Genomic DNA, 24,246 nt, shown 5'->3' with positions numbered 1-24,246 from the left:
AGTTTCTCAGCTTACAGCAGGAGTTTTTAACCTGGGGTAAGCAAAATTTTATGTTCATGTGCATTTTTCTAGGGAGAAAATTCATCGCTTTCATCACATTCTCAAAGAGTTATTTGACCCTCAAAGAAAAATTAAAGACACCTGGTTTAATAAGAAGGAAAGTCAAATGTAAATAACAACAACAACAACAACAACAAAGAAATACGTAGTTTTTAACTAGGCAGTTCTAGACTCAGTGACCATGCTTTGTATCTGTAATTTGCCTACTCACATGTACTTTTATAGCTGCCAATTAATAATACTGCAATGAAGTCATTTCTTATGCCTTTTGCAACTTAGCCAAATATGTGTGACTTAGATAATTGGCTGTTGGGTGCTGAGAAGGACGTGAGGATTGATCTGAGCCCCCTTTGTCCCCGCGGTATGATGGCAGCAGGCAACTGCAAGAAGGTATTGTCTAATGACGCCACTGAGGTTTGAAAACATTGGCTTTATCTTCACCTATAACTAATCTCTAATACTGAGGGATAGTATTACATGTCAAGTGAGAGCCTCAAAATTTTCAGATCTAGCATTTGGGGGAATCCCATACTAGTATAAGCCTAAAACGAATGATTGTATTATTTTTTAATTGTCCAGTATTTGCTGCTATGGAGTAATTTTTGGAACCCGTAGATCAGACAGACATGCCCTGATCCCTTCAGTCATCACCACTGCCTTTCAATATGAAGCCCACCTTCAGAGAGGAAGGAGGGCGGAAACATGGAGGATATACATTGACACTACCATCAATCTGCTGTAACTGCTTTCCACTTTAAAATATTGTGTCCTGGCCCTCTAAGGACAGGTATTTAGGCACTCTGTGAATGATAGGAAGTTCTAAGAAAGACTGCAAGGAAGTTACTACTTATTGAGGCCACCTATCTGTCAGGAAGTCTGCTGGATCCTTATTCTCTAATATTCACAGCGGCAGTTGAGTATAGATCAGGGGTGGGGAGTGTCCAGCCCGAGGGCCATATAAGGCCTGAGAAATCATTCGGTCTGGCCCTGCTAAGGCATTAGGGGTGAGTTAATTAAATGTTTGACCAAATATAGAAGGCTAATTTTTAAGTCGATAATTTTGTATGGCCCACGCATGATGTTATAAATACCCAGGCCTACCTGGTTTGGCTCAGTGGATAGAGTGTTGGCCTATGGACTGAGGGTCCCAGGTTTGATTCCAGTAGGAGGTGTGCAGGAGGCAGCTGATCAATGATTCTCTCTCATCATTGATGTTTCTATCTCCCTCTCCCTCTCTGAAATCAATAAAAATGTATTTTAAAAAAATAAAATAAATATCCAAATGGCCCTTGGCAGAAAAAAGGTTCCACACCCCTGGTGTAGATATATATCCTTATTTGACAAATGAGGAAACTGAAGCTCAGATAGATTAAATAACTTGCAAAAAGTTACACAGTTACTAAGTTGTAGAACCAGGATCAAACCCATATGAGGTAAACATTTTTGGTTGTAAATAATAGAAACAGATCCTAGCTAATGTAAGCAAAAGAGGAAATTTATTGCCAGGATGTCCTGTGGCTCACGAAATGGACAAGACAAGAGGCTTCTGAGGGATGAGGCAGCAGGAACAGCCTAGCAGAGTACCAGTGCTACTTTGAATGTCCACCTCAGCTGTAAAGTAAGGATAAGCCAGCATCAGTCTCAACTGGCCTAGCTCCGTCTTGTGACCAGGAAACGGGAGGCCACTTTGATTAACCAACCCAGCAAACTCTAAACAATGAGGGAAAGGCAATTCCTCATGGAAATTACAGTGCTTTCATCAAACGAAGGCAAACATATACTGGGCATTTAAAAACAGCACATTTCCCTCAATAAACTCAAAGCTGTCCATCTCCAAATGCTTAGTGTTGTATCACTCTACTTCTCAAATATGGTATCAAGCTAGAACCCTTGTTATTTAGATGTCAGGAAGTTAAAGGGGGAGGAAGGCAATCACACGGGACAAGGATGGAGTGTTCCATATTGCACTATGATTTTATAAATTAAAATACCTCTTCTTTCTAAGCCAATATGGTATATTCTTAGTTAGGAGCGATTCTTGATTTCTCTCTGTGGTCCAATAAAAATAGAGTCAGACTTGAGTCTGATTTCCAGTTCCAATCTGTATAATTTTGGGAAGAGCATGTAACTTGAATGAGCTTCATTTTCTTTATGTAATAAGTTAAAACTTTCCACCTCACAAGATTGTTATGAACTTTAATTGAGCATACATATAAAGTGCTCCCAGTAAGTGTTCTTCCCTTCACTCCCTTCTCTTGGCATACTAAAAGATTGTATGGTATTGGTATTTCTAATAGTCTGTATATTATATGATTCATTTCTTCTGATAGGTATAGTTTTTCTTATAGAAGAATACCCTGTCATTTCATGATGGCGTTTGCACCTCCAAAAAGCATGGATGGTTCCAAAATGCAGACAAAGATGAGTACCTGGACACCCTTAAACCATAAGCTTTTGAATGACCGGGTAAGTGACTAGAGCTATTTTATTAGTTGCATTCATGCCTCAAAGGGGAAAAAAAGTATTGCCCTGGCCAGGTAGCTCAGTTGGAGCATCATCCTGATATGCCAAGGTTGTGGGTTTGATCCCCAGTCAGAGCACATTCAAGAATCAACCAGTGAATATATAAATAAGTGGAACAACAAATCTCAATCTCTCTCTCTCTCTTTCTCTCTCTCTCCCTCTCTCCCTCTCCCTTTCTCCCTTCCCTCTTTCTCTTCCCCTTCCTCTTTCTCTCTCTCTAAAGAAAATAAATTACCCTAGCCGGTTTGGCTCAGTGGATAGAGCATCAGCCTGCAGACTGAAGGGTCCCAGGTTCGATTCTGGTCAAGGTGCATGCTCGGGTTTCGGGCTTGATTTCAGTAGGGGGCATGCAGGAGACAGCCAATCAATGATTCTCTCTCATCATTGATGTTTCTATCTCTCTCTCCCTCTTCCTTTTTCTCTGAAATCAATAAAAAATATTTTTTAAAAGTCAATTAAAATATAAATAAATAAAAGTATTAAATTTTTGATTATCAAAATATGAATACCAATTGTTTAGGAATGTAATGGATGAAAAAAATGAAGACTTTTTTCCCTCCAAAATTTTTATTGAGCCCTTGCTATGTGGACAAGGCTGGCAATAGACACTGAGTCCCTACCTGCGATGAAAATTTCTTTCTTAGATTTGCCCTTTCCTCTAGTCACTCCTCTCTCACTCCAAATGCTTTTCCTCTTCTCTCACTAGTTCTCTGCTGGAGAGAGGAGATGGTGGTCTATGAAGAGAGAAAAGGGTGGTCTATGAAGAATTTCCCCCAAAACACATTTTATTGCTACAGTTGCAGTTCCTGGATAATGCTGCACATTTAACCAAATAAATAAAATGAATAAATCTCATCCCATTACTCACATGACTCAGGTTCTCCTAAGAACTTATTTATGACTTGCATTCTGGGGAGGCACTATTAGAATACACCAAACAAAGGATTGCAAGGGGGGAAGCTGAATATCATGCCAATCTCTGGGGATTTCTGTCCCTGCTTCAGGTAGGGGCAGAATTTACCAACAGGTCTTTGAGCTCCCATTATCAGTATAGGTGACTTGACCAACACATGTTTGAACTGTGCAGGTCCATTTATACATGGACTTTCGACTGTGTAGGGAGTCAGTGTCCCTAACCCCCTCATTGTTCCAGGAGCAACTGTACTATTACAAGGACCACACTAGTTGGCAGTAAAATCAGCAAAACCGTCCTCATTATCTTGCTCCTACACATTAGTTCCTTCCCCTAGTGAAACACCAGGTCCCACTTCACTCCAAGTCACTTAAACTAGACCTCTTCCTTCTCTCTGTTGGGTCTGGAATTTGATTTCCCCCTATTTACAAGCTAATAACTTAGCCTGTTATTTATGGCATAGAAGTCACTACAGTTTCACAGTAAAAGACGCAAGAGTCTGGGGTCAGAGACAAAGAACTTTATTACAGTGAAGCATGAGCATCACGTTCGTGATGGTTCTCCTTGCCTGCCTTGTCTGACAGGAGTGATGCAGAGGGCCCAGATAAATACTACACACACCTTGGGTTTGTGTCATAGCTGAGGAACTATGAGGCCAGAGAATCCACTGCTTTTATAGTAAGCAGTAAACAAGCCTGCTCTTGGTCCCAGAGGGAGAGAGTACTGAATTACTGAAGTTTGTCTTCTTATAAACAAAACTTGGAGAAATGACAGTCAGGGCCTTGCATTCTTGATATGCCAAGACATTTAGGAGTGTGAGAGGCCCAGGGAGGAGTGTCTACCAGCACCCCTCCACCTCCGTATCCAATTCATTTTCAAGTTCTAGGAGCCTTCCTCCTAGAGCTCTTCATCCAGGCTCCTTTTCTCCATTTACATATATCTCCAGCTCCACATTCTCAGTTCACACTCTCATCACCCTTTGCCTGGTGATTGTAATAACCCCCTAACAGGTTTCACTGCCTCTGTCCCAATTTATCCATCTCCTATTTTGATCCCAGAATAATATTTCTAAAATACTAATCTAATCCTGTTATGTGAAACCAATAAAAGGCCCCACTCTGGAGGGTAAATTCCAAACCCCCATGCATAGCATTGAGGACCCTTCATGAGTTGACCTCAGCCAGCCTCCCAGTTCCAACCCCTGCCACAGCTTCCTCTCAACCTATATCCAGGCCACCTGAGTGGCCCCGAGGTGAGCCATCTCTCTCACACCTCCACACCTTTGCTTATGCTCTCCTCATTGCCTCCTGGGAGAGTCAATCAAATAACACTTTCTCTGGGAAGCCTCTTCCTGCTTGCTTTTCTTTGCTCCCATCACTTTTTACTGACCAGTGTGTCCGGGGTTGAGGTTCTGTCTTTTCTCTCTGTCTCCAGTGCCTGCTATGGCTCCTGAAGCGCAAGACATGGAGTCACCCTGGAAGCTCCCTCCATTGACTCTCACCTTCTTGTGTCTGTATCCCTCCTTCCTTAGCCTGGATTTGACCCTTTGCCTCTCTGAACCTAACAGAAATGCTATACCAATAGTTTCCCACATGACTGGAGTACCTTACCTTCTCTGGTCTTTAGTGTCCTTCTTTATGAAATGAGTAGGTTGGATCAGATGACCTTGAAGATCCCTCTCAGGTCTAGCATTCTGACTGCATGAAAGGAATTAAAAATAGATGCCAAGCCCTGACTGGTATGGGTCAGTGGTTATAGCATTGGCCCTTGCAATGAGGAATCTTGGGTTCAATTCCCAGTCAAGAGCACTACTAGGTTGCACGTTATATCCTGGCCTCAATCATAGTGTGTGCAGGTGGCAACCAGTTGATGTGTCTCTCTCATATCAATCTCTCTCTCTCTCTCTCTCTCTCTCTCTCTCTCTCTCTCTCTCTCTCTCTCTCTCCCTCCCTCCCCCTCCCCCTGCCCCCACTCCCTTCCAGTCTCTCTAAAAAAAAAAAAAAAAACTACCACAAATCAATGGAAAAAATATGCTTGGGTGATATTCACTGCTGGTGATGTGAAAGTGTCCATACAATAATTTCAGGGGTTTTTCTACATTTATAAAACAGGGCACTTGTCACCAATGATCAGTGTGTAATTTTGAGGCCCTGTTTTTTGTTTTTGTTTTAATTTTCTTCTATTCTGTAGTAAAATGTGAAATATGTAACTATTCCAGACTAAAATAAGAGTCACAGGATTTTAACTTCATTGCAAGCTTTAAGCAGAAAGATTGAATTCAAATTCAGATGCCTAGGAAAACAGCATTATCAACATAAACAAATGTAACAGATTTCAAAACAATTCAGGCACTGTGAATTTTGAGAGGAGGAATGTTTTGAAAGTATATGCATTTCTTGGCCATCTAGTATTTGAATTGCAAGTAACCAACATTTATTTTGAGTATGGTTCACAGATGTAGTACAGTACATGTTGAAGGGTATTCTGAGAGCCTGGCCAGTGTGGCTCAGTGGTTGAACATTGGCCTATGAACCAGGAGGTCACAGTTCGATTCCTGGTCAGGGCACATGCCCAGGTTGCATGCTCAACTCCAGTGGGGGATGTGCAGGAGGCAGCCAATCAATGATTCTCATCATTGATGTTTCTATCTCTCTCTCCCTCTCCCTTCCTCTCTGAAATTAGTTAAAAAAAATTTTTTTAAAGAAGGGTGTTCTGAGAAAAGCACCTAGTTACCATCAATCATCATTGAGGAGCCCCTAAATGTTTTATTCCCACACTCTAATGATGCCACACCGTGAAATATGTAACTGCAGTATCAATAGACTGAAATAACAACATAGGATTTTGATTTAACAGCAGGATCTAAGCAATTGTGTTATAAACATTCTGCAAAGAAAGAAGATCCATTTTTATATTTCCACTTTGAATTGATACGTTGTTTTCCAGTTCTCTAAGATGAAGAACGTGATTGCAAATCTTTGAAATGAAGACTTGCTCCAACCAGAGACTGTAAGACTCTAAGGACCTGACAATTAAATAATTTGTCCCAAATTGTATTTCTTGTCAAGGGTAGAGTTAAAACCAGATTTCAACTCATTTAATGTTCCTCTCCCCCCTTCACTCCTGTCAGTTTCTACTTGGCTCTAGATGCCTTTTGATAAAGAACTGGATTTGCTTGATCCCTGCTTAGACTTGATCGTTGGCCCTTTAAAGACATTGTTTTAGCATGAATAACATTGCTGAACAAAAAGCATTTATTTGAGCAAAAAGATTGCAATCTGGTAGACACAGATTCAGGTAGCAACCCAAACTGCACTCTGGAGAGAGCAGGCAAAGGCAGGGTTTATTAAAAAAAAAAGAAGAAGAAGAAGAAGAAAACCCCCACAAAATATAATTCTTTCATGCAAATTAAGGATTGCTGGCTAAGTTCACAGGAATTGGTTAGTTCCAATATGTAAATGAGGGAAGCAGAAACTACAAGGAAGTAAGTAAAGTCTACTAGTATATGCGCCCAAGTAGCAGTTGTTCCAAGATGTTTTCTGCTCCAGGATGCTTATAGCTCAGCCATGAGGTAGTTTAGCAACATACATGCAGCTCTGAGAATTGAGGCACAAGATGTTCATAAGCCTCACTCCTTAATAGTCTTCTGACTCTATTTTAAGTGACTCTCTTAGCGATCTTTATTTCATTTTATTTTCTCCATTATCACTTGGACCCTGCTTAGACTTGGTGGCTGGCCCTCTAAAAACTATTGTTTTAGCCTGAATAACACGCTCCACCTCCCCCCCTACTCCTTGGTGATTCTCCTCACCCCTTCAAGTCAGTGCCCCTTTGTTTCCAGTGCTCCTTATTGTCATTGGCCACCATGATGGTCATCTCCCATCCTCCTTTTGAAAGGCCAAAGCATGTCGAACTGGAAGTCAAGACAGGGAAGACCAAGGTTCTAGGGAGAAAACAAGTACAGAGTTGAACTGAACAGACAGTGTGGAACCTGTGATTTTTAAAAATCTGTAAGTGTAGCCCCCTTTGGGCCTCTTGTTGACTTCTATAAAACTAGGAAATTGGGCAAAAATATCTCTAGGATTTCTCTGAGCACTAAAATGCTATGACTTTTAAAGCTTTTTGCTGTTATTGTTCAATTAGCAAGTGTTTTTGGAGGGCCTGCCACAGAACCTGGGGAGTATGTAGAGACAGTGGTTGTAATCTACATGGGAAGATAAAATGAACAGAAACAACCAGAGAGTCATAGCAAACCCTGTAGAGACCAAATGAAGCATGCGCTGTACATGGAATATAAGTTAGGAGGAGTTAGGTCACTGGGCATCAGAAAAGCGGTGGTGCTGATGATTTGGTTTGGGTGATAGGTGACTGATTGGATTTGGTTAGAGGGAGGAGAAGAGTTCAGGAAATATTTGAATCCAGATTTTTGAATCTTCTATATTCTATAGGTATTCTTCTGTTTTCACCTAGAAATTCTGAGTTTATTTGAGGGTCCTAGTAGCTCAGGTGGCAGTGAATTAGCGGGGAGGAGAGAAGGACATTCTTTTTCTTCTTTAATGTGTAAAGAAAGCCTACCGGTGATGTATGAGATTCTCCAACCAAGAGAAAAACTGACATTTCGCTGGCCTTGAGGTTGTGGTTGAACCAATTATTTCAGTCCTCATTTTGTATGCCCTTTGAAACTAGAGTTGAGAGCGTAAAAAAGGAAGGAAAGCGTAATCCGTTAGAAGCATAAAGCCAGCTCCTTGTCCTCCTCTACAAAAAGGGAAGAAATAGGCCTGAGTTACTCTTCTAGTAGTAGGAAAGTTCTTACAGTGCCAGAGAATTTAGGAAGGGAAAAACGTTGATTCCAATTTTTTAAAATTTTAAATCATTTTTTATTTTTCAACTACAGGCCCGGTGCACGAAATTTGTGCATGGGGGGCGAGGGGTGGGTGTGTCCCTCAGCCCAGCCTGCAGCCTCTCCAATCTAAAGCATCCCTCTCACAATCCAGGACTGCTGGCTCCCAACCACTTGCCTGCCTGCCTGCCTGATTGCCCCTAACCCAGTGATGGGCAACCTTTTGAGCTTGGTGTGTCAAACTTCGCCAAAAAACTGAGCATAACTCGGGTAGTGTGTCACTTTGCGGAAAAAACTAACTCTAAGACTCTAGTCGCAAATGTTTCATCCTCAGGAGCAGCAAATGTTTCATCCTCGGCATGCGGCCGCATGTCATCAGAAATGGCTACGCGTGTCAGTGCTGACACGCGTGTCATAGGTTCGCCATCACTGCCCTAACCGCTTCTGCCTGCCAGCCTGATCACCCCCTAACCACTCCCTTGCCAGCCTGACCGATGCCTAACTGCTCCCCTGCTGGCCTGATTGGCCCTAACTGCCATCCCCTGCCAGCCTGGTCACCCTTAACTGCCCTCTCTTGCTAGACTGGTCGCCTCTAACTGCCCTCCCCTGCCAGCCTGGTCGCCCCCAACTGCCCTCCCCTGCAGGCCTGGTCCCTCTCAACTGCTCTCCCCTGCAGGCCATCTTCTGGTGGCCATCTTTGACCACATGGGGGCGGCCATCTTGTGTGTTGGAGTGATGGTCAATTTCCATATTACCTCTTCATTATATAGGATTATATAGGATTACGGTTGACATACAATATCATATTAGTTCAAGTGTACACCCCATTGATTAGATATTATATAACTTACTAAATGATCATCCCAATAAATCTTACACCATACATAGTTATTAGAATATTATGAACTATGTTTCCTATGTTTATTTTATATGCACATGACTATTCTGTAACAACCAATTTGTACTTATTAATCCCTTTACCTTTTTTATCCATCCTCCCAGACCCCCTCCCATCTGGCAACCTTCAAAATGATTCCAATTTTGAAAGCTGACAGGGTGTATGTGTGGGAGTGAGAGAGACACTTACATCTGTTCATTACTTTTTCATGTTTCCTCTCTCCATAGTTCCCTGCCAGACATTCTCACATTAGTTTTCCCTTCCTCACTCATTCAAATACACATATACTAGTAACTGATGCTCAGAAAAACACCTCTACATCAATAGCTAAATCATTCACATGTACCAATATATCCAAAAGTATATTCATTGTCACTTATATTGCCACATTCATTTAATCCATTAAACATGAGTACCTGTGATATACTGTGTATAACACTCTACACTGGAGATGGAAAAATGAATAATACATGATTTCTGTCCTAAATACTATATAACAACAAACCTATACAGTTAAACACTAAGTGTAATTACGCACAGAGATACATAATAAGTACATGTATACCCACTAATATGTGTGTACACTGACATATAAAAATAGAGCTGCTCGTTCATAAACTTTGTAAGTTCTCAAACTATTGATACTGAAATATTTTTTTGGGGGGGAGGATCTCCATTTTACTGTGTTTTCTTTGTCAGTTTTTTCATCTTTCAAATTCTGATGTTGATTTCACTTTACGGTTCCATTCTTTTTTAAAAATATATTTTTATTGATTTCAGAGAGGAAGGAAGAGGGAGAGAGAGATAGAAACATCCACGATGAGAGAGATTCATGGATCAGCTGCCTCCTGCAGGTCCCTCACTGGGGATCGAGCCCACAACCCGGGCATGTGCCCTTGACCGGAATCGAACCTGGGACCTTTCAGTTCGCAGGTTGATGCTCTATCCACTGAGTCAAACTGGCTAGGGCTGGTTTCATTCTTTAAAAAAAAAAAAAAAAAATATATATATTATAAAAAATATATATATATATATATATTTGTATTGATTTTTTTTTAAGAGAGAGAGAGAGGGAGAAGGAGAGTAACTTCAATGAGAGAGAAACACCAATTAGCTGCTTCCTGCACATCTCCTACTGGGGATCAAGCTTGCAACTGGGGCATGTACCCTGTCTGGGAATCAAACTGGTGACCTCTCAGTGCATGGGACAATGCTCAACCAACTAAGCCACATTGGCCAGGGCTCATTCTTTTCTAATTTCTTCCCTTTAAAAAAGTATTACTTTTTTTTTTTTTTTTTTTTTTAGTTCTCACCCAAGGATATGTTTATTGAGTTTAGAAAGAGAGGGAGGGAGGGAGAGTAAGAGAGAGAAACATTGATAGGTTGCCTCTCATATGTGGCCGGGTAAAATTATTATTTCTTTAAGACGAATTATTCCACATGCAGAAACTGATAAAAAAAGATACCTTGCCCAAGTTAAAAATAAGTAAAGTACCTTCTCAAGAATGAAATCTTTTATATTCAGTTGACACAATGAAAAGACTACTTATTTATTGATACTTTAATGCTATCTTTCTTGTAATGGGTATTTTGAACCATGAATTATGAAATCATTCCATTATTTTTAATTTATTGTAGGTATTTGAAGAAAGAAGAGTTCTACTTGGAAAATGGGTAACTATTTAAAATATACTTACTTCTATATTTGAAACAGATAAAATGTACTTGTATAATATGTTATGTTACTATAGAGCCCAAAGAATTCGGTTTAGATGTAAGGTAATCGGTGATGATTGCTCATAGCCTGAGAAGTTTTTTGGTACTTTATCAGTTATGGTTGTCAGGAAAACAGAAATTGGACCAGTTATTTTGATAGACATAATTAATGTTTTTTAATTTTTTACTTATTGATTTTAGAGAGGAAGGGAAAGAGAGAGAGAAACATCAATTTGCTCTTCCATTTATTTATGCATTCATTGGTTGCTTCTTATATGTTCTGGCAACCTTGGCATATCGGGACGACACTAACCAACTGAGCTACCCAGCTAGGGCCCAGACATAATTACATTAAATAAATAGAACCGGTTAAACAAATACTGGAAAACAGAAAAGACAAAAAGGATATCACTGAGGTGCCATGGAAATAGAACTTCAGGAAGTAGCTTTTTCCAGCTTTAGTGATACCTCAGAAGTTCAGAAGAAGGACCCCGTGGGGCTAGGACCAGCCCTACAGGGGACCCAGACTTCTGAGGAATAAAGTAGATAGCAACCAGCTGACTCCTATATATTTGAGGAAGTGTGATGGTTCTGGGAGTGTGGAAAAAATTAGACCCTGGAATTAACTGCTGCTGTCAGGGTCAAGAGTTAGGATGCTGCCCTAACCAGTTTGGCTCAGTGGCTAGAGCGTCGGCCTGCAGACTGAAAGGTCCCAGGTTCGATTCCGGTCAAGGCCATGTACCTTGGTTGTGGGCACATCCCCAGTAGAAGGTGTGCAGGAGGCAGCTGATTGATGTTTCTAACTCTCTATCCCTCTCCCTTCTCTCTGTAAAAAAAAATCAATAAAATATATATTTAAAAAAACAAACAAAAAAACTTGATATTCTTTAAAAAAAAAAAAAAAAGAGGATGCTGCTGCCAGGAACAGCAAGGAAACAAAGGAGTAAGGCTCTTCTACCTTAGTTTCCCTCTAGTACCCTCTTCCCCATTGTCAACATTTAACAGGGAGTCGGCTATCAAAGGAGAAATACGATTTATAGAGACCCAGCCTTCTTTACTCACAAAGTAGAATACAGAAAGGTGAGTTTGGATCTGAGAGACAATAGCTTAATAACCAACACAGTTCATCCATTTGGCTACTTAGCATCCACATACATCCTTATTCAAGTTGTTATAGTAACAACTTTATGCTTTTTATCTTACAAGATACAACTATCCTTTATACAAATGAAGATTTTCTTACTCTTTCCTCAAAAGAGACATGAAGTCCCAGTGGTCATTATCCATCCCTGGGTCATGATCAAAGTATCCATCTCTGGGCAATGACTATTACTCATCAAATCACTCTGCAGTCCCATCTAATAGTCTCTACCACCCAGGAGAATTGAAAACATATGGTCATGCAAAAACTTGTACACGAATGTTCATAGCAGCATTATTCATAATAGTAAAAAAGCATAGACATCCAAATATCCATTGACTTATGAATGACTAAGCAAAAGGTGGTATATCCATACAATGGAATATCATTCAGCCTTGAAAAAGAAGGAAATTTCATACAAGCTACAACATGAAATATGAACGCACTGTGGAAAGTGAAATAAGCCAGACTCAAGAAGACAAATATTGTTGTATGATTCTATTTAGATGAAGTACCTAGAGTAGCCAGATTCATAGAGACAGAAAGTAGAATAGAGGTTGCCAAAGGAAGAGAAATTATTGTTTAACGTGAACAGATTTTCACTTTGAGATGATGAGAAAGTTCTACAGAAGGTTAGAAGTGATGGCTGCATAACAATGTGAATGTACTTAATGCCACTAAACTTTACACTGAACAATGGTTAAATAGTAAATTTTATGTCATGTATATTTTACCAAAAATTTAAAAAGCAAGGGTAAGAAAATGCAATAAAGTACTGATACATGGTACAACATGGATGAACCTTGAAAATAGTATGATAAGTGAAAGAAACCAGATACAGAGGCCACATAGTATATGATTCCACTTCTATGAAGAGTCCAGAAGGCAAATCCATGTTGACAGAAATTAGATTAATGGTTTCCAGGGGCTGGAGGACAAGGGGAAGATGAATTGACTGTAATGGGTACGAGATTTCTTTTTGGGGTAATGAAAATGTTCTGGAATTAGATAGCGATGGCTATACAACCTTGTGAATATACTAAAAATGACTGAATTGTACACTCAAAACACTGAATTTCATGGCACGTGAATTATATCTCAATTTTAAAAATAAGTTAGGATTCCTTTGAAAACTGTACTTGGGTTTCTTTAATTCTTTTTAAAAATACTTAATATTTTATTTTTTTAATATGTTTTTATTGATTTTAGAGAGTAAGGGAGATATAGAAACATCAATGAGAAAGAAATATCAATCTGCTGCCTACCTCACATCCCGGGCTTATTGGGAATCGAGCCCACAACCTGGCATGTGCCTGGACGGGGAATTGAGGCAACAACCTTCTTGGTGCATAGGACAACACTCCACTGAGCCACAGGAGCCAGGCTCTTTAACTCTTGATATATGTAATAAACTTGAAATATTCCATCTCTAAAGCATACAAAGCCTTCTTCCTTAAGGGACCATCTTTAACCCAGTCTATAACAGTTGACAGTATGTCCTTTCCTATGAGTTACTGAAACTCATTTTCCTAGTATCGTAATTTGTTCAGGCTGCTATAACAAAATACCCAGGCTTATGAAGAACAGAAATTTATTTCTCAGAGTTCTAAAGATTAGGAAGTCCAAGATCAAGGCCCTGGAAAATTCAGTGTCTAGTAAGATCCCACTTTCTGGTTCATAGTCTACTGCCTTTTCACTGTAACTTAACATGGCTCAAGGAGTGAGGAATCTCTCTGGGGCCTCTTTTATAAGGACACTCATCCCATTCATGGGAGCCCCACCCTCATGACCTAATCACCTCTCAAAGGCCCCACCTCCTAATACCATCATCTTGGGGGGTAGGTTTCAACATATGAATATGAGGTTTGGGGGGACACAAACATTCAGTCCATTGCACTAAAACTAGCATAAAGGTCTATTTCTTACTGTTCTTGTTTACCTTAGTTGGTCACCAGTTCTTTTCTGTGTTGGTCTTCAAGCTTGAGCCTAAAGATATTTATTAACCAAAGCAGAAAAAAAATTATATAATGTCTCTGGAAGGATTCATGAGAAAAGGGGCAACTATGAGTCTGTGGCAGGGTGGAAGAGACTTTTTTCTGAATAGCTTTTCATACTTTTTAATCATGTGAATGTATTAAAATTTTAAAATAATAATAAAACTTTACAAAATAAATCTACTAAAAATTAAGAAATGAAAAATACCAAAAATGTATGCCCAGCTAGAGTGGCTCAGTTTGTTGAGTGTCGTCCTGTGCACTGAAAAGTTACCAGTTCAATTCCCAGTCAGGGCACATACCTGGGTTGCAGGTTTGATCCCTAACTTCTCTCTCTGTCTCTCTGTCTCTCTCTGTCTCTCTCTGTCTCTCTCTGTCTCTCTGTCTCTGTCTCTCTCTCTCTCTCTCTCTCTCTCTCTCTCTGTCTCTCTCTCTCTCTCTCTCTCTTCATGAGTGAAGATTTTTTTAAAAATAAAAATACCCAAAATTTAAAATCTAGCTGAGTTTTTCTCATTCTATATATGTTTTTAAATAGCTTTGCATCTGTGACCAACAACTTAAAAAGAGACTTATAGAGAATGACTATTTTTACACCAGCTATCGCTCCACTTACTGTTAGAGGAAATCCCTAAATTAACCCTTTGCACTCGCTTGCTTTTTTCTCGATTCCTTTATTCTACTCGGGATTTAATTTTTTAAATACCCCAGATTTTACAAAGCGCGGCAGTAGAATAAAAAACTGGAGTTTCTTTTCATACGAACTTATTTATTTGGATTTTTTTATATTTCAAATTATTGATACATTCAAAGAGTAATTTTAATCTCTATAATTTTTCATGGTGTGATATTTTTTGAAACATTCACCCACATGAAGACCTGGTTTACATTCACATGTTTCGCAAATATAAATCGTCTCTCTTCTTCCTCCTTTGATTTTTCTGTTAGAACAAACAACACAATCTTTGTGTTTTTTGTTAGGGTGAGGTGTGATTATATGGAGCTTTCCATCTAAACGTTGCTCTAAGTTAGTGGATAATAATCTACCCCTGGAAGTTAGTGTACTGGTCTAACCTTTTTCACGTGACTGATGTGTCTTAGAAACAAATAGCCTTTGAAGATGCCATTGGTGAAGCTTAGGTGGTGGCATCAGTTGAGACGGCATTTACATTTTACTTGTCCTTTCATGCTAATGAAAACAAGAAAAGATACTGGAAAAATAGACAAAAATCCCCCTCCCCCCCGCGGTGAAACTATGTGTCGAGTGTGGCTCGACAAACGAGCTGCTACCGATGCTAACCGTGTCGAGTCACACTCAACATCCTAGTGCTAAAGGTTAATATAACCAGGGCTAAAGTTCAGCCAGTATTTGATGTGGCTGAGCAACTTCTGTTTTGATTGGTTGATAGTATTGCTGATTATTAAATATTTTTAATATCACCCTGGATAAGGTCTTCAAACATTTTAAAAGATCTTATGTATTCTTTCTTTTACCATAACTAATAGAAATATACATTTGCAAATATCACTAATTATCTATCTTCTCCAGTAGACTTATCCATGGCAGGCAAACATGGTTCTATCATGCTCTTTGTTATACATTTCTTGATACTACCAAATGAATAAATGATACTCACTGCTTTTTCTCTTTTGTCCAAAAACAAACTTATTCTTTCAATTTACAATATCATGTAGATTTTTTGTTTGTGTTTTTCATGAACAACATAAGAATCTGATAACATAAGAAATACATTTTCCAAAAAAGAAAGGTGAAATAAAGATAGCAATTTTTCTTTTTACTTAGCATTAGTTGGGATTTTCATGGAAACGATCGAGTATTAGTTTTAAAGCTCAAACTAGTTTTTAAAAGTCATTTTTAAAGACAATCTGGACATGTGAGCTAAGATGTAATATGAATCCTATTTAATGATGGACAATCCAAGAGTATTTCCTATTTGGCTATAGAATGTCATTTTTGTTCACACATTTGCACATGGTCCTGATGTTCTGTACAGTAACAAACAAAATAATTCAAAGAAACTTAAAAGCTCTTATACTTTTACCGTTCCATGCTACTACTTTTTAAAAATATATATATTTTATTGATTTTTTACAGAGGAAGGGAGAGGGATAGAGAGATAGAAACATCAATGAGAGAGAAACATCGATCAGCTGCCTCCTGCACACCCCCTATTGGAGATGTGCCTGCAACCAAGGTACATGCCCTTGACTGGAATTGAACCTGGGACCCTTCAGTCTGCAGGCCACCGCTCTATCCACTGAGCCAAACCGGTCAGGGCTCTATGCTACTATTTAATCCCTTATCACAAATCTTGCCTTTTAATCCGTTAGAAAAGATAGTTGCCTCTCAATCAACAGGAAATAACAGCAGAAGTATTTTAGTTGAAAAGAAAGATTACCCTGGCTGGTTTGGCTCAGTGGATAGGGTGTTGGCCTGGGGACTGAAGGGTCCCGAGTTCAATTCTGGTCAAGGGCCCATGCTTGGGTTGCAGGCTCCATCCCCAGTAAGGGCGTGCCAATCAATGATTCTCTCTCATCATTGATGTTTCTATGTCTCTCTTCCTCTCCCTTCTTCTCTGAAATCAATAAAAATATATTTTTTTTAAAAAGAAAAGAAAGCATCTCACATTTTTCTCAGCTTCTACGTTGTTAACAGAAATAATAGAAATATTATGAAGAATTTGAAAACAGTAGATGGCATTGCTTTTAACTTGCTGGAAACAAACCATCACAGTTAAAATTCAAAAGAGAAACGGGAAAATATTTTGCAAATTGCATGCTAGATAAAGATTAATATCTGGGAGATATAAAGAGTTCCTAGAATCAATAAGAAAAGTACAAATACTCATATATAATAAGTCAATAGAACAATGAGAAATATACAAAAATATACAAATGGCCAATGAACATAAAAGATGCTCTATTCCACTAAACTCAAAGAAATACAAATTAAACAATGAGATTCCCAATTCCTCCCTTTGTCTATGTGGCAGCAGCAATTAAAGAGACAGATTAACATCCAAAGTAAGGTTCATTGGTGAATAGGAGAATATGCTGAAAACAATTGGAGGGAATATAAAAGTGGTAAAGACCTTTAAAAGACAGTTTGACACACTATTCAATTTTTAAATGCAAATATCCTTTGAGCCTGTAATTCCACTTCCATTTCACTGTACTAGAGAAATGTTCACATGGGGCCTGAAAAGGCATGTTGTAGGATATTGCAGGGTTTTTATTTTGTTCTGTTTTTGTATCAGAAATAACCTAACTGGTATTGGCAGTAAAATGAGCAAATAGATCATTGCATATCCATCCTACCACAAAAGAATGAGAAGACAATATGCTCTGGGCTCATTACAGATCAGGATACTATGGCTATCTTTTGTTTGGTTTTTAAACGTCTCTGTAGTATTCCACAGAATGGGTATGTTCTACTTTATCTAACTGCATCTTTATTGATGGATATATGTGTAGGTAACTGCATAGAAGTGCACAAACATCAAACTGTGAACAGTAGTTATTTCTGGGAAATGGAGTGAGTGAGAATTGACAAGGAGGAGTGGTTAAATAGGATTTTCATGTTTGATTATATTCATACCTAGTTGAAATTTTTAAAACAAGAATGTATTCATACTTTAATTGTGAACTTGAGTTTTTGACAATAGGACTCAGAAACTCAGATGAACATAACCAATAAGCAAAAAAATAACAAGCCTCCCTTTTTATCCTATCCCTCACTCCCCGTGAACTTTGCCTTGCCATTGTGTCAGTTAAATGGACCGTCATCTCTAGCAACTGTCCTCACTTCCTGAAACTGCAGCAAGTATACTCATAGTACTCCCAACTACTCTGAAAATAGGATTTTTCACAATTCTTTCGAGTCAAGCAAGCCACCCAAAAAGGTATTAAGCCCTAGCTGGTTTGGTTCAGTGGACAGAGCATCGGCCTGCGGACTGAAGGGTCCTGGGTTCCATTCCAGTCAAGGGCACATGCCCAGGTTTCGGCCTCGATCCCCAGTTGGGGGCATGCAGGAGGCAGCCAATCAGATTCTCTCTCATCATTAATGTTTCTATGTCTCTCTTGCTCTCCCTTCCCCTCTGAAATCAATAAAAATATATTTTTAAAAAGCATTAAAATAATTATAAAATACAATTATAAAGATAATTTAACATAACAACATAATATAATGTAAAAAAATGAACTGTGAAGCGAAGTACCATAAATGGTCCCAGCTGCTCCCCAATCTCACACATTGGATTGATGGCTGCAATGTTATGGGTATTTTTACTTGAGAGATGATGCAAGAGATGTGGGAGATTATCGAATTCCTGTACAGTTAACTCTACCACAGATTATTTACTTTTTGGATTATTCCTAGCGCCTTTTAAATGCCAAAGGGATTTTCCCCAACTGGTAAGCATTCTTCTGAGTCATCACTTTCAATTGGTAGGAGTTCAAGGAATGCAAATTCGTTTTCTATTAGCCTAAACAAACACAATTAGAAAGGAAGCTTCCTTGAGGCAAAGAACACCTATCACAGCCAAATTTAAATTGCCTTTGACCATTGTCATCAGGGAAATGAGAAACCAAAGTAATTGTCTTTTTAGCCTCTAAAGAAAAATGTTTTATTGCTTTCTCTTATAGAGTTCATCATTTATAATCCTAATGTTCTTTTTTATATTCATTTTAAATCACTCCAATTTGGGCCCATTTTTTTTGGTGGGCATCAATGAAAGTAGATGAGAAAAATCTGAGCCATTCTCAATATATTTCCCATCCTTATCAATGTGCAAACATGGTAATTTTATGCTTTTTAATTTAATTGTTTACACATATTTTCTTTTCACATTGATTAACCATCATACTTACTATTTTTAACTTCACTGTGCTAGTTTATTATATCTGTCATACAATGAGTCAGGTACTCTTTTAGGAATTTTATACATATACGAGTGGTCCAGTGCATGAAATTCGTGCAGGGCGAGTGGGGAGGGACTCCCTCAGCCTGGCCTGCACCCTCTTGCAATGTGGGACCCCTCGGGGGATGTCCAACTGCTGGTTTAGGCCTGATTTTCGGGCCTGAACCAGCAGTCGGACATCCCTCTCACAATCCAGGACCGCAGGCTCCTAACTGCTGGCCTGCCTGCCTGCCTGATCACCCCTAACCACTCTGCCTGCCTGCCTAATTGCCCCTAACCACTTGCCTGCCTGCCTGATCACCCCTAACCACTCTTCCTGCCTACCTGCCTGATCGCCCCAACTGCTGGCTTGCCTGACCGCCTCTAACCACCTCTGCCTTGGCCCTCGCCACCATAGCTTTATCTGGAAGGATGTCCAGAATGACATCCAGAAGGTCGTTCAGCTGTCTGGTCTAATTAGCACATTACACTTTTATTATTATAGATTATTTTATTTACTCCTCACAACAACTCTACAATGTAGATATAATTATTCTTAATGTACAAATGAGGAAATTGAGGCTGAGAGAGGTTGTTAGTGATGGAACTGGGATTTAGTAATTTATTTCTAATGAGTATTAGAAATAACAGAATATTGTAAGTGAGACTCCCAGTGGTATCATTCTCAAACCCACCGTCAACATAAAGCCACTCTTTCTTTTATCTATTTACAGGTTGCTTAGCTGATCCCCCACTGTTAGGCATTTTGGGTTATTTCTGATTTCTTGCAGTGATGATAATATCTCATGAAAATTGTTTTTAACCATATTCATCCTGTGTCCTCATGAAGCTCAGTTTCTACAGAGCCACAGCGCATTGCCTGAAAGTAATTTAAAGAAACACATTTCAATTTTCATTTTGTCTCTCTAAGATAAACATCACAGAGGATCCAGTACAAAACTCCAGATCTCCTGCCTTTATTCCTCAGTTCTCTTACACCCTAAAACTGCTATCAAGGCAGTGACAGTCTAAACCCTCAAACTCCCTGCAAGCCAGAACTCCAAAGCTCTTCTGTCTCTTCCTACCTCCCTTGGCTGTTCAATTTATAGATCAATGCATCCTCCTGGGCCTGGTTCTTACCCTGGCCCTCGACATTCTTTTCTGGCTTCTCTCTATTCATTCCAGTAATCCATCCCAGAAGGAAAGAAGTTAGAGAGATGGATTGTGCAGAAACAGGGATAGGACAAATCAGGAAACACACATGAATACATTTTACTCATTTGTAAGTTACAGTTTTTGGTGTTTTTATTCATTTTAGAGTTTTTTTCCCCTCTTGAATCATAGTCTTCCAAGTGAGATTTGTGAGTCATCGAATAGATCTATGATAGTGAATAGTTATAATCAAGAAGTAGCCCTACTAATTTAAAAAAAATACATTGGCCAAAACCGGTTTGGCTCAATGGATAGAGCGTCAGCCTGTGGACTCAAGGGTCCCGGGTTCGATTCCGGTCAAGGGCATGTACCTTGGTTGCGGGCACATCCCCAGTAGGGGGTGTGCAAAAGGCAGCTGATCGATGTTTCTCTCTCATTGATGTTTCTAACTCTCTATCCCTCTCTCTTCCTCTCTGTAAAAAATCAATAAAATATATTAAAAAAAATACATTGTAGCACTGGCCGGTGATCTCCGTGGTTAGAGCGTCAGCCCATGCACCAAAGGGTCGTAGGTTCAATTCCTGGTCAAGGGCAACGTACCTGGGTTGCAGGTTCTATCCCTAGCCTGGGTACATGTAGGAGGCAACCAATGTGTCTCTTTCACATCTCTCCTCTCTCTCTCTTCCTCTCCCCTCCCTCCCATTCTCTCTAAATAAAAATCAATGGAAAAAATATCCTCAGGTGAGGATGAACAACAACAAAAATATATTGTATGACTATAATAAAGTTGACTATAAGGCTTGTACCAAATACATTTTTGCTTTATACTCATATGCCTTATTAGGTAGTCAGTATGTAACTAAAGTTCATTATAAAATTCTGATTACTTTATAACAGCTGTAATAAGTATCTGTATGTGAAATGAAATAGCATACAAAATACAAGTAGCCCCAAATTTCCCTATTTTCTCTAATGGGCAAAAGAAGTAAAGATTTAAACTCTGGAAAAGTGGCTCATTCAGCAGGGAGGTGATCCCATAGGGCCTTTCTTTGGGTTTTAGCCAACCCTCACATTCTTATCTTAGATCAGCCACTGATCTTGGGACTGATTTAGGGTTATCTCTGGGGGAAATTGTGAAGTAACCAAAGTCTGGTGTGCCCCAGATTATTTTGGCATCTACTTCTTGTCTCTGGAATTCTTTTTATCCAGGTCCTCCTAGTGCTATTTCCTCTCCAATCACATCAATTATTTACACATTAGTGGGACTTTGACCCAATAGACTCTCCTTCTCAGGGATATTTGCATGTAATACCTTATTTCCCACTGCGAATGCAAAGGTTTGTTTCTGGTCTTTGAGTTTGGCTCTTACGAACTAATACACAACTCTCCGGGAGGAGGGGCACTGCCCAGGCACCTTCTCTTCATGTTGTGTGTTATGAATGTTTTCTCAGTTAATGAATACGGCCAGCTCCCAACTCACTGTCCTAATTAACTCCAAATCCTGAGGTCAAGTGTACTCTGTGCACACTCAGATCTTGCACAGGTTCACACATATAAATGTGAGGAAGGGCATGTAGGTGGCAAAATGTGGAATTTACTAATTAGGGAAAGAAATGCATGCCATTCATTGGGAATAAATTACTAGACTCACTTTCTATGCCATTTTTATTGCTTCTTCATAATGAATCTCTGGAATCAGATTAAACCTGGAAGTTTTTCTTTTCTTTTCTTTCTTTTTTTTTTTTTCCTCTCCAGTTTGACAAATGGACAGACTCTCAAAGGAGAAGAATCCTGACAGGCCTGTTAGAACGCTGCTCCCTGTCACAGCAAAAGTTCTGCTGTCGAAAGCTTCAGGAAAAAATTCCAGCAGAAGCTCTGGATTTTACTACCAAGCTTCCAAGGGTGTTGTCCTTATACATCTTTTCTTTCCTGGACCCCCGAAGCCTTTGTCGTTGTGCACAGGTAAAGGCAAAGAAGCCGTGTGGGGCATTTTGTCAGGACAGCCTGGAAACTCTGGAACTTGAGAGGGAAAAAAAGCACATTTAGCAGGTTCTCAACTAACACCATTTTGTTTAACTTAGTTTTGTTACAATGTTGATGAGAATCTGTAGGAACTTGACTCTTGTTGATATCAGCCCATGTAAAACTGGTTTCCTTACATGTCATTTCACTTAAAGTTGCAGAATCTATCCGTGACATTCAGTGAGGGCTTACTATGCACAAAACCAATAAGTAGGGTGGTCAGTATGTTGAGTCTGTATAGTTTGGATTCACCCCTGTCTCAGACACTTTGTGTCTCACTCTCTATTTGGTGCTCAAAATGGAAAAAAAAAAAAGAAAAAAGATATCATTAATGTCCACATACACAAAAAATAGCGAGGTGGTGAGACAAACACCCAAAGAAGAAATGCTTCATCAGCAGGATCGTCTTACGTTGCACAGCTACAATAAAACCTAAATGTACAGTGCAGGCCATTCATAAAGAGAAAGGCTCAAAATAAGGTGCTAATGAAATATACAAAAAAATATGAGACTGAAAGAGTTCAGAGTGAGCAAATGTGCTCATGAATGTGGAAAAGGAGCTGACCATTATTTTCTTATAAGGAATTTCATGGTGTATTAAAGTGTAGTTAAATTACTTAAGGTTATAAAATGGGTAGTGATTTTGTTGAGTCTTCTCATAGAGGCTAGTAACACCAGACATTACCTGTTAGCATGCATTCACACATGTGCAAAATGTTAACTTTCATTTTTAAAATTGAGAAAATGAATTCAGTAAAAAGATGAATTACTTAATGAAGGAGCTGGGAAAGTTGGGTAGCTATCTGAAAAGAATTTCTAGTAGGATAAAAGATTGATATGAAATCAGAGAAAACTCAGGAAAGGAGGTCTTTGTGAGTATTCTATAATACCCAGAAACCATAGAAGAAAACATATAATTTAAATTCTTGCTTTACTCATTATATATAGTATTTACTACATGTATTTTATAAGCAAGAATAAAGAAAGCTAGATTTTCAATTGTGACTATAAAATTAAAATTTTCTGCTTAAAAAGAACTTTATAAATAAATCCAAACTGTAAATAGGGAAAATACATATTGCCAACAAAGGGCTAATTTTTCTATATTTTAAAGAACGTCTATAGTAAGAAAAAAAGACCACCTGGCTGGTGTGGCTCAGTGGTTGAGAGTCGACCTAAGGGCCAGGAGGTCATGGATCCATTCCTGGTCAGGGCATATGCCAGGGTTGCGGGCTCGATCCCCAATAGGGGGCTTGCAGGAGGCAGCTGATTGATGATTGTCTCTCATCATTGATGTTTCTCTCTTTCCCTCTTCCTTCTTCTCTGAAATCAATAAAATTATATATTTTTTTAAATAAAATGACATTTTTAAAAAGAAAGAAAAATAGACCAACAACACAGCAGAAAAATGAGCAAAGGGAATGAACAAGTAGTTCACAGAAAGAAATGCAGATGTTTCTAAAATATGTAAGCTGCTTAGTCTCACTATGTCATGTCATCTTTCATGATACAGATGGATAAGTTGTTTTTGTTTTTGTTTTTGTTTTTTAATATATTTTTACAGAGAGGAAGGGAGAGGGATAGAGAGTCAGAAACATCGATGAGAGAGAAACATTGATCAGCTGCCTCCTGCACACCCCCCACCGGGGATGTGCCCACAACCAAGGTACATGCCCTTGACCGGAATCGAACCCGGGACCTTTCAGTCCGCAGGCTGACGCTCTATCCACTGAGCTAAACCGGTTTTGGCTGGATTGATAAGTTTTTAAAGTAATATTCTATATAGGTGAGGGTGTGAGGAGACAAATGCACTTTCATATATTGTTGATAGATAAGTTGGTACAACCACCATGGAGAACAAGTTGGGATCAATTACAATTTTTAATAATGATTCCCTTTGACCAGCAGTTCCACTTCTTGGAATTTATCTGATGGGTATACTTCAACCTATGCAAAATTACGTCTATGTAAGAATATTGCAGCATTGTTTGCAATAGCAAAAGTTTAGAAATAATGGAAATGTCCACCATTAGGAGACTAGTTAAATAAATTTCAAAACCTCATCTCGCCA

The 24,246-nt window shown here is 39.1% G+C and overlaps 1 protein-coding gene across 1 annotated transcript in view; it reads left to right on the top strand.

Moving 5' to 3' along the window:
- The first annotated feature begins 2,427 nt into the window (after window positions 1–2,427).
- The window catches only part of FBXO16 (F-box protein 16), a 53,672-nt gene continuing 31,853 nt past the window's right edge, over window positions 2,428–24,246 (top strand). Inside the window, exons 1-3 of the mRNA XM_054716936.1 lie at window positions 2,428–2,526; window positions 10,873–10,908; window positions 21,909–22,115. Of these exons, the coding sequence (XP_054572911.1) occupies window positions 2,428–2,526; window positions 10,873–10,908; window positions 21,909–22,115 (342 nt within the window). The remainder of the gene's footprint in view (window positions 2,527–10,872; window positions 10,909–21,908; window positions 22,116–24,246) is intronic.

This window comes from Eptesicus fuscus, chromosome 6, assembly GCF_027574615.1.
Source record: "Eptesicus fuscus isolate TK198812 chromosome 6, DD_ASM_mEF_20220401, whole genome shotgun sequence".
Taxonomy (NCBI): Eukaryota; Metazoa; Chordata; class Mammalia; order Chiroptera; family Vespertilionidae; genus Eptesicus; species Eptesicus fuscus.
Note: the sequence above shows the minus strand (reverse complement) of the source record. Positions and strands in the feature narration are given on the sequence as shown.